Raw genomic sequence first — 12,423 nt, 5'->3', positions numbered from 1 at the left:
GCAACACTGACTCAGCTTAACATATTCACTCAGTGGCAATCTTTGGTAATCTGTATTTTCCATTAAACCTGTAAGGAAATGCTTTGAAATCCATCCATGAGTTGAACAAATATTCACTGCATGTTTCCTGTGTCTATGGGAACTTTAAAAAATTAACCAGGCATAGATATGCCCACCGTAAGGAGCTACATAAGGGTCTGTGAAGGGAAGAAAAACGTTCCTGAGAGGAAGGGACGACGGGTCCTGGGTGGTCAGGAAGGCCAGCCTGAAGAATCTGGATCGTATCCTCTGAGGCTTTTATGGAAAAGGTGATGTCACCAGAGTTGTGGGTGAAGAACTGTGTAAGCAGTGCACAGAACATGTTAGAAATAGGAGTAATGGAGGTGAAGAAATCACTTAAAAGTCATTGCAACAGTGACCAGCTGAAAAGCAACAAAATGTCTAAATCAGCACGGTGACAGCAAGAATGGGGAGGGGACACACAAGAGTCGATGAAGAGGCATGGCCATGCCTAGATGAGAGGGACAAGAAAGAAGTCAAAGAGGACACTGCAGGTTTACGCCTGGGTTGCTGGAAGGGTGGTGACATGCCTTCAAAAGAAAACAGAAAGCCCAGGAAATTACTCTATGTCTGGGGAAGGAGACACAGCAGGCTGGGATCCAAACCCTCAGTCAGTTTTACACCTGCAAATCCCAACAGAATACACACTGGGTGCCAAATGCCCACTCTTCACTCCCATAGGAGCTGAACCTCGAACCTCTGTGTGAAAGCCCCAGACCTGGGGACCATGTGTGTGTCGCCCGATACCTCCACCTCCTCAGACAGTCCTGAACATCTCTCCATCTCTACTGCCACAACCTATCCCATCCACTAGCAGCCCACCCTGGATGATGGCAAGGGCCTCCTTCAGGTCTCCCCATCTTCATTCTTGTAGCCTCTAATCTGTTATCTACAAAATAGCCAGAATAGTATTTTCAAAATACAGATTTGGTAAGGTTGCTTCTCTGCTTATAACCCTTCATCAGAATCCTACTCTGCCCACAAAGGGTTCCTTGGACAACCAGCATCCACCCACGTCTTCCATCAACTCCCACCACTGCCCACCCCTCTAGAGTGCCTGCCCACCTGGCCTGCTGCAGGCTGTGCTTTCCCCACTGCCGGGCTTTGCACACACTGCTCCCTCTGCCCCCGTGTGGGAGATCCCTGCTTCCAACTCACCTAGTAAAAGCTTGCTCATCTTTCAGATACAAACTTAGAGCCAGGCCTCGTGGAGTCCATTAATGTTCACTTCCCATTTACCTTTTACACTGAGACTGTCTAGACAATCCTAACCTCAGGGAATAGACAGCCTTTTTGGAAAAACTGACTCACAAAGCAATACAATTCAAAGCAGATTTTCTTTGTATTTATTTATGACTCATCTCCCCAACCATACAACAGCTCCTCAGGAGCAGAACACCCATTATTACATTAGGTAGAAATAGAATTCTACCTCCCCCAGAAAGGATCTCTACTTAGTTCTTTTTAAATCCCAGAGTACACTTTACAAAATTTAAGCACAACATTTACAAGTCAAGAACAAAGTAAAATATCTGCAATATGAACTAAAATCAAATTTTGCCTTGGGAAAGAACAAAACATTACCCTAAACACAGGGGCAAAAAAAGTGTGTCTATAACATACACAGACAGGACTCACTGGATCAAACAGGTATACCAAAGAGCCCCCACAGAGCCCATCAGCAAGTGTCATAAGAAACTTGTCACAGCTTGTTTGTTCCTGAGGATAGACAATTTCCGTACCTGCCGAAATCTCTTTAGATGTATAATAAGCACATCAGGCAGAGTCCAGAGGCTTAATGTAATGCTTCCCTGCTGCAGCTGCTTACAGTGTGGGCAACGCCAGGCATCATCGGGGGCAAGCTGAAAACAGAAGCATGACTCCCGTCAGGCACCACTTAATGCAAGACTGTGTTACGGCTGGACTAATGCCTTAGCCAGGGCATGGGGCAACTCAAAATCTCTCTGGAAACTACAGATGCTGGGCATCAATGGAATAACACAATCAAAAGTGGCCAGAGCTGGCACCCAAACTCTAAACAGATCTGGTTTGTTGAATAGATTATCCCTCAAAGAGGAACGACTAAATCAGTAAATACTGTATAAACGTTAAATATGTTACTTTCTTTCTTTCTTTCTTTTTTTGAAACAGAGTCTCACTCTATCACCCAGGTTGGAGTACACTGGCGTGATCTTGGCTCACTGCAACCTCCATCCCTCAGGCTCAAGTGATTCTTCCACCTCAGCCTCTTGAGTAGCTGAGACCACAGGCACGCACCACCACGCCCAGCTAATTTTTGTATTTTTGGTAAAGATCGGGTTTTGCCATGTTGCCCAGGTGCTCTTGAACTCCTGGGCTCAGGCGATCCGTCCACCTCAGCCTCCCAAAGTGCTGGGATTACAAGCATGAGCCACTGCGCCTGGCCAGATGTCACTTTCTATGTGCCATGTACTGCTCTGGATACTGGAATTATTTAGTGATCAAGACAGATGGAGTATCTGCTCTCATGGAGCATATACTGTGTCAATTCTGTCCCTCACCTCCTGTCCTCCAGCCATACTGGCTTCATTTCTGTTTGACAGTCTTGCCAAAGGGCCTTTGCTTCCTATTCCAGGACCTTTGCTTCCTTTATTTACTTGTTCCAGTAGACTATAAACAGCATGAAGGCAAAAACGTTGTTTATGTTGCCCCCTGCTACTTCTCCAGTACCAGTATGATACCTAACATGGTATGTACTCAACAAACACCTACTGAATGAATGAGCCCCTGTTAAAAGGTATCTTGCTAGCATTCTAGATCAGTGAGATGTTTTGTGGAATACCAGTGATGCCATCTAGTCGATCTGCTCATCCATTATCTTTGTGCCATTATCAAACATCTCCAAAGTCATTTAAAAAAAAAAAAAGCTAAACAGGGCAAGGTGCCATAGAGAACCTATAGTCAACCAATTCCAAAGCCAACTATTTCATAATTGAGTGCAAAACTGGGGGAAACAAAAAAAAAAAAAAAAAAAAAAGGAAAAAAACCAAACATGTCTTATGAAAAACTATTATTAAAGGAACTAGCTAAAAACAGTGTGGGGGAGAGAAGACTCAGTGGAAATACAAAAGCTATTTTCAAATACTCGAATAACAGACAAAAATAAAATTAGGACTTCTGAGTCATAACGAATTTAAGAGACAGAACAATTATTAGCTGTAGTAACCAGCAGACATATTTCAGGTTAACTTCAGTTACCATCAGAGCTATCCAGAGAAAACACAGTTTATCCATCTTAAGGAGGCAAACACCTCATAACAAAAGATATTCAAACTCAGGCTAAGCAATCACCTATTTGAAATTAAGTAGAAGAAGAACCCAATCACTAGAATAAAGGAGTTTTAAAGTCTCCTTCAATCCTGAAATTGTATGACTCCCTCTATTTAAGAGTGAAGAGTTACAACTAGTAGTCACAATTATGATCCTAGATATCAATGCAAGGTTAGATGAACTCCAAGTACTCTGGTCAATGTTTATAAGGTGCATAAAAATCACACAGGCCTGGGCCCCACCCATAGAGGCTTATTTATCCATCTCTCTGTCCATCCATTCATTAAACACTTACGGGGTCCCTACTACCTGCAAAGCCTTGCTGTCTACTTTCTGGTCTATATCTACGCTGTTCAATATGGGAGCCACTAACCACCATGTGTCTGCTGAGCACTTGAAACATGACTAATGCAGTGAAGGAACTGAATTATTTAATTATTTACTTCACTTAATTTTAATTAATTTAAATTTAAATAGGTCCTGGCACCTATGTTCTTAGTATCAAAAAGTCAAGAATCACTGTTTAAGTTACTAAGGAAAAGATCTTGAAACTTCTAAATTGAGAAAGAAAATCATCAAAACTTGATCATTAACCATGAAAAAGAACTAACTATGAAGGTTCATTTCCAGAGTATTTCAATTAATCAAGGTTTTCTAGAAACTTACGACTTGTTGTTGAAGTCCTAAAAGCAATAGCACTAAGATGTTCATTACATGTGCAGACTTACATATATGCAAAATCCTGCAGTGACTTCTGGGGCATGATTTGTTTCTCCACTGTCATCTTGCCATGCCCCACTCCCCACTGCCCTGAGCAACCAAGAAATGCTGCCCAGCCTCTTACCCGCTCCTCTTTGGTGTAGAGTTGGAAACACTGGGATAAAGTACAGGTTTGAGGCTGATGATGACGCTCCCTTTGCAGACGAACACTTTCTGCATCAGGGATATACTCATCTTCAGTATTTGCAAACAAGCTGCAATTAGGGGGAGAAGCATCTATCAGAGAATGTATTGCAAAACAGAAGGAAAAATACAATTATGGCTTCGTGAAGTGACTACAAACTTATAACTAAAGGGAAAAAAAAAATCAATGTGTAAGAAAACAAAAGTAGTGACCAAATTTTTCTATATTCCAAAATGTTCTTGAAAAGTTCTCTGTATACAAAGTTATTTCCAGAACTAACTTGATTTTTCTGGGTTTGGCCATGAACTGTACTGGTTAAATCATATATTCCTGTCCTTTACACCTAAGAACATGCATCTAACATCGCTTCCTAGAATTAATGGGCCTGTAATAAAAAATCAAAGTAAATTGAACCTATATAGTAATGAGTATACAGTTTCTCTTTCAGCAGTGAACAAATGTTCTAAGGTTCTGGGATTGAGAAGAGAGAATGTACAGGAAAGGAATAATAAACTGCTTAAATAAAGGGTTAACAACACACCTGGATACTTAGCTAAAGAGAAGAGAGATTTAGGTTTCGGCTCATTTAACATATCAAAGGTGTGCTATAAAAATGATAATTAAAACAATGTTTCTATAAATACTAACTTTAAAAATACTCACAAATCTCTTGTCTCCTTGTCCCATTCGACTACTAATTTCACATGAGCGGTGCCACCTGGTCCACAAGATTTTAATGCCCTGTAGAACCGGGGAAGTGAAGAGGGAAGCCACATATTATTTTCTAAACAAATGATTTTACTTAATGTGATTATGTCCTACCTGAAATCATAATGTGATTAATGAAAATCTTCATCATAGTTCCCCATCAGAAAAAAGTTTTTGGCAAGACCACTATAACCACTGATTTAGTAACTACATGACAACTAAACTGAAAAACCCTTAAATTAAAAAGCCCAATATAGTATTAATAATAAAGAGGTGGAAGAAATTTAGTGTCATTTATGAGGCTGCTGCTGATCACACTCAGATAGTCATTATGACCTTCCCAACTTCTTGCCCAATTTTTCACCCACCCAAATAGACACTGGACGGTAGTCCCCCGGGAACAAAGTCGCCCCTTGCACCTTTCCACCTCTCCACCAACATGCCACGCCTGCTCTAGACTGCACCCTTCTTCCTCCTTCCTCCAAATCTACCCCCCTCGCAAGTTCACTGGCTCCTTGCCATCTCCTGGGAAATCCAGAACTCAGTTATTACCCATCTTATCTTGTTTATATTGTGCAATATTTTGGATTGTTGTCTAATCTATTAACTCTCATCTCTAAACCCAAACAGGGAGCTTTCAAGCAGGACCATGTTGTATGCTTTTTTAGAATGCTGAAATACAGGCACTACAATATTTGTTGAAAAAATCATTTTATTATAATAATTTTTATTATAAAAAATGTGTTTTCATATGTATATTATATATTCATAGACACACAGTGTGTATAGATGTATATTATTTTATTAATACAATAGAGTATTATAAATATAACAGATTTAGCCAGCACAAGAGGTAGCAGAGTAGAGTGACTAATTCTGCAGGGCAGGTTGCGGGGGGTGAGAGGAGGAAGAGTATAAAAAAGGGCTTAAAGGAAAGGGATTATAGACAGAAGAAACCACACATGCAAAGCACGCGTATAAAATAGTATCGCCTGTTCAAACAATCGTCAGTACTTTAATGCTGCTGAAAGTTTGGGATAGTGGGGAGAGGAAGAGCAAGGCCTGACAAAAGTAAAGCAAGCGGAATTCAAACTGTGAAGAACTTCTTACATTGTGGAACACGGGGTTTATCTTTTATGCCACAAGTTGCCATATAAGGGTTTTAAGGAAGAATGTAGCCTGATTAGAACGTTACTTTACAAAACTTCATTCCTGGTGAATATGAAAGTGTCATTTATCTGCAGTCCTAGGACATACGTTAATTTGCTTTCCTAACGCAAGTCCTCCAGGGCTTTTCTTATTTCAAGAAAGATCACTAAACATATACCCAAGCATGAATCAAAAGTAAAATAAGTACTTAATTTCAAAATGAGCCTAAAGAATCTTGCACACTTATGTGGAAATTATATCAGACATCACTTGAAATCACAAATGAACATGTGTGAGATTCTAAAAGGTAATTTAAAAAAAATTTTTTTTTTTACCTTTCTACTGTCGGGTGGCACAAGGGCTGCTCCTCCTGGGGCAGCAAGTATGTTATTCCAACAACACTGACCACACGCAAGCTGAATGGACACACCTGCATCAGATGTTAGATGAGAATTAAGCCAAATTTTTCTTCAAGGGCATCTGTTTCACAGTGGCATTTCCAAAACAGATTAGAGTTTCAGTAAACTGTTTATTCTGCAAAATGCTTCTCTATAAGATTCTATAAGGTTGTTGAGCCACTCTAATACACTTTAAATATGATTTACCCAAATGCGATTTACATATCAAGTAAGTCATGCAAGACAAGTAACACATTGCTTTTACTAAACATCAGCTTAATGGTCTTCCACGGATACCTTAACACAGTAATAATTTTTAAAATATACAGATAGACATTCTACTAAACCCTTCCAAGTTGTTCATGTATTAACGTTTTTAGATAAATATTATAAAGGAATACACGGCAGTTCAAGGAAAACCTTGCAATGACTAGCTCTTTCATAAAATGAGGGATAAATTCTCAGTCCTGGAAATCCAAACACAAGAAACTCAAATTTCATTATAATGCTTGTTTCCTCACTGAGTATACACCCATGCTATGCTGGAATATCAAAATGCTTACAAACCTGAAGGCAAGCCGTGGGCCTCAAGAAATACTTCATCTTCTCCAAGATTTCCTTCTGCAGAAGGTCCCAAGCTATTGTCTTCTCTAAGTGCAGCACAAAAGGCAGTCCAAATCTAACATACATCAACAATGTAATCACCTTAAAAGTACGGTAATTCCTTTAACACTGTTATCTTTTGTTCTTGATCTCTTAAAATGGAATCAAGACATAATTGGCTTTAGGACAGTTCTCAAAATAAAACAAACAGGAAATGTAATGGTAACTCTTCATAATGAGATGAACAGCTTAGATTTCTAAATTAAATTTAATAGCCAATACACCAAAATGGCTTCTAGGGGCATATGGTACTAGGACAGCAGGTGGCAATGGGGCAGGATCAGTGAAGATGGGGAGCAGAGGGGGTGGGAGTGGACATGAGCCTGGCAAACAGTACACGTCAAACCCATAAGGGGTTGGGTGCCAGAGGACTAGATAGGGCTGGAAGGTCTCACAGACAGGCAGCCACATTCTTGAGTCTCTGACAACAAGGGAGGCACTGGCAAGCATGTGACAGTGAAAGTCAGTTCCAGAGCTGTCTATGTCCCACAGAGTCCAAGCAGTACTGTGGTTCTTGGCCTCAGCTGCATAGACCAAAGACCAAAATCACCAGAGGAGCTTTAGAAAATAATGACGCCCAAGTCCAGTCCCCAGAGATTCTGATGAAATCAGTTCGGAATGTGATCTGAACACTGAGATGTTTTTAGGGGCTCCCTGGGTGGTTCTAATATGCAGCCAATGTTGAGGACCACTAGCCTACCCTCAACTCTCATCCATGCCCAATCATTCAAACCCAAATTCCCTGAATGTGTCCTACTCTCACACATGCATGTCTTTTTGTCAGGGAACTCGCTCTGTTTGGAATACCCTCCCCATCCTTCTGAGTCTAGGCTGTCACCTGCTCACTCATGTGAAGACCCAGTGGAGGTATTCTTTTCCAGGAGGCACCCTGTTGGCTTGTTTCCTGTGTATACTGTGCTATAAACAATGCCTGCTTATTGTTCTGCCTCCACCAATAGGCTGTGAGTTATTTGATAGCAAGCACTGTGATGTATTTATCTTAGTAGCACAGACAGACAATGTCTAGAAAATAGAAGATGAATGAATGAATGAACAAATGATCTAACAGATTAACTCTGACTCAGGCCCAGAGGGAAGTAGAGGTGCTAAGATCACCAAGAAACCAGTTTCTAAGAACTATCAAACTATTCGCTTGTAGTGGTGCTTAACAGTGAACCAATCTGCCTAAAAACTACTGTGATGCGAAATGAGTTACAAGCACATGTAAATCACCCAACCATATTTTTTAAAAATAATGACTTCACTCTTTGAGAGACTAGCATCATGAAGGGAATTCCACAGGTTCTTTACTTCATTCCTTCTGTGCCTGACACACACCAACCTCCTCCCAGTCTTGTGTGCATGTACTGGGTGTTCCCTCTGCAAGGGATCCTTTCTCCTCATGTTCACACAGCTCACTGGGGCTCAGCTTGGCTGCAGTCTCTATAGGGACGCCTTCCCTGACCTCCCTTCCTAATGTAGTCTTGCCAGCCTCCCACCATCACACTCTATCATTCTAGTCTGTTTTAATGCCTTCAACATGGTACAGACTGTCTGAAGTTAATGACGTCTGCTTGTTCATAGCCGGTCTGTCCATGAGGACACAGACCCTGCCTGTCTTGTTCCCTGCTGAATCCCCAGTGTTTAGAACCATGCCCAACACACTGTAAACACTAAAATACCTGTCAATGAATAGCATAAATATGCATATCAACACATTTTACATTTATGTTATTTACTATGCAAGGAACTTATTTCAAAGCAAAAATTTCAAAGGCTAACATAAAGGTTCCCCTAACAAATGTTAAGAAACATCAAGTCATTTCTCCTTGAAACATATCTGTCTTTTGTTAATACTCAGGTTACATTCCTACTGTGACACAGTTACTTTAAAAGATAGTATAAAACACCCATACACTCTTACAGAGGGCATTAGACAAATTTGAGAGAGATTTCTGACTCCCAAATTTCTGACTTACAAAGCTGAATGAATGTGTGGTGCCATTTCTCAAGATGGGAAATACTGGAGAGCCAGTTTTAAAAGGAAAGAAAATGAGTTCAATTTGGGACATAAGACTGAGGGACATGCACCATCCAAGTAGACATGTTAAGAATTAAAAAAATAAAAATAAAAAAGCTGTCAGGAAAGCAGCTGGAAACGGGTCTAGAGTCCCAAGAGGAGCCTGAACTGAAAATACACATATGAAATGGGCCTTTAAAAACTAGATTCCTGGCCAGATGCGGTGGCTCACGCCTATAATCCTAGCACTTTGGGAGGCCAAGGCGGGTGGATTGTCTGAGGTCAGGAGTTTGAGACCAGCCTGACCAACATGGTGAAACCTCGTTTCTACTAAAAATATTAAAAACCTGCTGGGTGTGGTGGCTGGCGCCTACAATCCCAGCTACTCAGGAGGCTGAGGCAAGAGAATCGCTTAAACCTGGGAGGCGGAGGTTGCAGTGAACCGAGACCACACAACTGTGCTCCAGCCTGGGTGACAGAACAAAACTCTGTATCAAAAAAAAAAAAAAAAAAAAAACACACACACACACAAACAACAACAAAAAGAAATCCAGATTCCTAACTTTACTCTCCCCCAACCAATGCCCCAAATCAGGTCAACTTGTACATGTATTCTTTCGAAATATCAGAATAAAAAATTAAGTACTAAAAGTAAGAACTTTTTGCCCATGCTTTTAAAAATGTTTGAAAATACTGAACTTCTCCAGTCTAGCTACTTACTGGGAAATAATCTGGTTCTCACCTTTTCCCTTGTTGCCCAGTGCAGGCTCGGTTACACACCAACAGGACAATCTTGTCGCTGCCTGCTCTTGAGGTGGACGAATCCATTTTCCCTTGCTTTGCTGCTGTTTGTGTAGGAGAAGACAGTCTATGATAATCCAAGCCAAATTTCAAGTGGTTCAGGTTGTTGTTTAAATGAATTCCTGAAATAGAATAAAAACAACTCATTTTATCTCTTCAAAATTATTTTTATTCACTCATTATGAAGAAATTTACCCAACAGAGAAAATTTTTTAAAAAATTGTCATTATGTAAATTAAACCGCAATCAAAAAAAGAAACATCCTACTTAGATTACTCATCTAGCCGTGAGAGAATTTCTTTAGCATCCATTATTATTTCCTTTAAACTAGTCTTACCTACCTTAAAAACTGAAAACTAAAACTGCACTTCAGTGAATGTTAGATACAGTTTTAGAAGCGCATGTGTGCTGAGATGATTCACCAAGAAAATTTAGTGAGGTCATGCAACCAGTAATCAAACAAATTTTTAAAAAATAAAGATGAGAATATGTGGAATGCTCTTCAATATTCAATAGCAGTTTCTTCTCCCTGATTAAAGAGCCAGACTTACAAGAAATAAAAGGTAAATGACACACTACACCTACTAGACTCAGAGCCATCAGGAGAATCTTCCAACTTGGAATACAATCTACTAGACTGGATCAATCCACATTAAAGTTAACAAAAATATATGTTTGACAGGCACAGTACTGATCCTCCCAAATGCCCCAAAGCAGAGCTCCCTGTCAATCCAAGTACCCAGCAATTCAGCACCCAGCACAACCTCAATAAATGCCTGACTAAATACCTGTTCCTTCCTCTAATCCTTTGGAAGTACAGCCTAGGGAAATGACGCCCCAGCTGGAGAATAAAAGAAACCCCTCCTACCACCACCATAAATAATAACACCGCCAGAAAGAGAATAAAATACAAATGGCCTACACAAAAGTATTTATAGCAGAATGCTGGCAATAACCTCAATACTCAGCAATCTAAGACTCACTGAACCTATTAAGATACCTCAACATTATAACAATTTAAAATGACAAGTACAGAGTTAATACCAATATAAATTCCAGATAGAGTTTAAAAAAACAACACACACAAACTAGAAATGAGAAAAAAGCTGACTCTTTGTCAAGCCATTAGAGGGAAGAAGACTTTTTAAGCTTAAACACCATAAAGAAATCAAAAGGAACAGGAGTAGATCTCACTTCATAACCATTTTAAATTCTGGTATGAGAAAATAAAAATAATAGATATCTGAAGTTGAGATAATAAACTCGTTTCCCAGGTTCTTGGCAGAAGTAAGGGTGGGAAGACCTGTTCTCCTAGAATTGATGAGGACTCCTGACAAGATAAGGGGATGCCACGTTGTCAACTGCACAGAAATCAAGCTCTGTTCAAACTGTGGAGCCGCTTACTGCCAGCTGTGTGAGCTGGGAGTGGTTACTTCATCTCTAAGTCTCAGCTTCCTCGCTGGTAATGTGGGGAAAGCAGTAGCCTCATTACGTATCGAACAAAACATCTGAGAAGGCCTTAGGATAGAGGCTAACGCACACTCAATAAGGCAGTCTCTAGCTAGAATACAAATAACCTTTGAATTCACCGAATTCACTTATAAATAGAAACTCAGTGTTAACTCTAAGCAACTAGAGTGGGAACAGGGTTTTGAGAAACTTTCAGTTGAACAAACATTACCTGGGCTCTTGCTGCATATTAAGAACTATACTGCACTGCTTGGTATAGTAAGATAAAGCAAAATGTGGTCTCAGCTCCAGAGAACTTCACAATGTGGTGGGAAGGACAGAAAGGAAAATAGATCATTTCCACATTACATGCTGGTGTGAGAGATTAACAGAAGTTACTATAATTGAAGCCCAGAAGAGCAGGAGTTCGCCAGCCAGCCTGCAGGTAAAGGGAGTGAGGAAAGGCTCTCTGGACAAGATAATAGGTATTTTTCACTATAATGCAATAAAATTAGGAAACAATCCAAACAAAAACACATACAGGGAAATGCAACAACTGGAAAAGAAAGAAAAACAAGCACCTGAGTCAAAGAAGAATAAGTGAAATAATAGACTATCTAGAAAATATTGTAAATATGAGTAGACCAGAGAAAACTGAATTGTAAGCTGGCATTGTAGAAAGCTGGCCAACCCAATATACAGGATCACCAAAAGAATCAGAAACTGGAGGTGCCAGAGGCCTCTGGAAGTAAAGGGTGAAGTAAAAGAGGAATTAAAATAAGGACTTTCAACAAGAGCACCAAGATCATTCAATGAGGACAGTACAATCTCTTCATCAAATGGTGCTGGGACAAGTAAATATTTACTTGCCCCAGAATGGAGTTTGGTCCCTACCTCATACAATTTATAAAAATTAACTTAAAATGTTTCAACAACCTAAATGTAAGAGCTAAAACTACACA

The 12,423-nt window shown here is 40.1% G+C and overlaps 1 protein-coding gene across 1 annotated transcript in view; it reads right to left on the bottom strand.

Moving 5' to 3' along the window:
* USP31 (ubiquitin specific peptidase 31) overlaps positions 1 to 12,423 on the bottom strand; it is a 102,751-nt gene that overhangs the window by 19,243 nt on the left and 71,085 nt on the right. The window contains exons 7-12 of the mRNA XM_025371316.1: positions 9,954 to 10,134; positions 7,096 to 7,207; positions 6,466 to 6,560; positions 4,937 to 5,014; positions 4,214 to 4,343; positions 1,803 to 1,922 (exon numbers count right to left, since the gene is read on the bottom strand). Of these exons, the coding sequence (XP_025227101.1) occupies positions 1,803 to 1,922; positions 4,214 to 4,343; positions 4,937 to 5,014; positions 6,466 to 6,560; positions 7,096 to 7,207; positions 9,954 to 10,134 (716 nt within the window). The remainder of the gene's footprint in view (positions 1 to 1,802; positions 1,923 to 4,213; positions 4,344 to 4,936; positions 5,015 to 6,465; positions 6,561 to 7,095; positions 7,208 to 9,953; positions 10,135 to 12,423) is intronic.

The sequence above is a fragment of the Theropithecus gelada genome, chromosome 20, assembly GCF_003255815.1.
Source record: "Theropithecus gelada isolate Dixy chromosome 20, Tgel_1.0, whole genome shotgun sequence".
NCBI classification, from domain to species: domain Eukaryota; kingdom Metazoa; phylum Chordata; class Mammalia; order Primates; family Cercopithecidae; genus Theropithecus; species Theropithecus gelada.
Note: the sequence above shows the minus strand (reverse complement) of the source record. Positions and strands in the feature narration are given on the sequence as shown.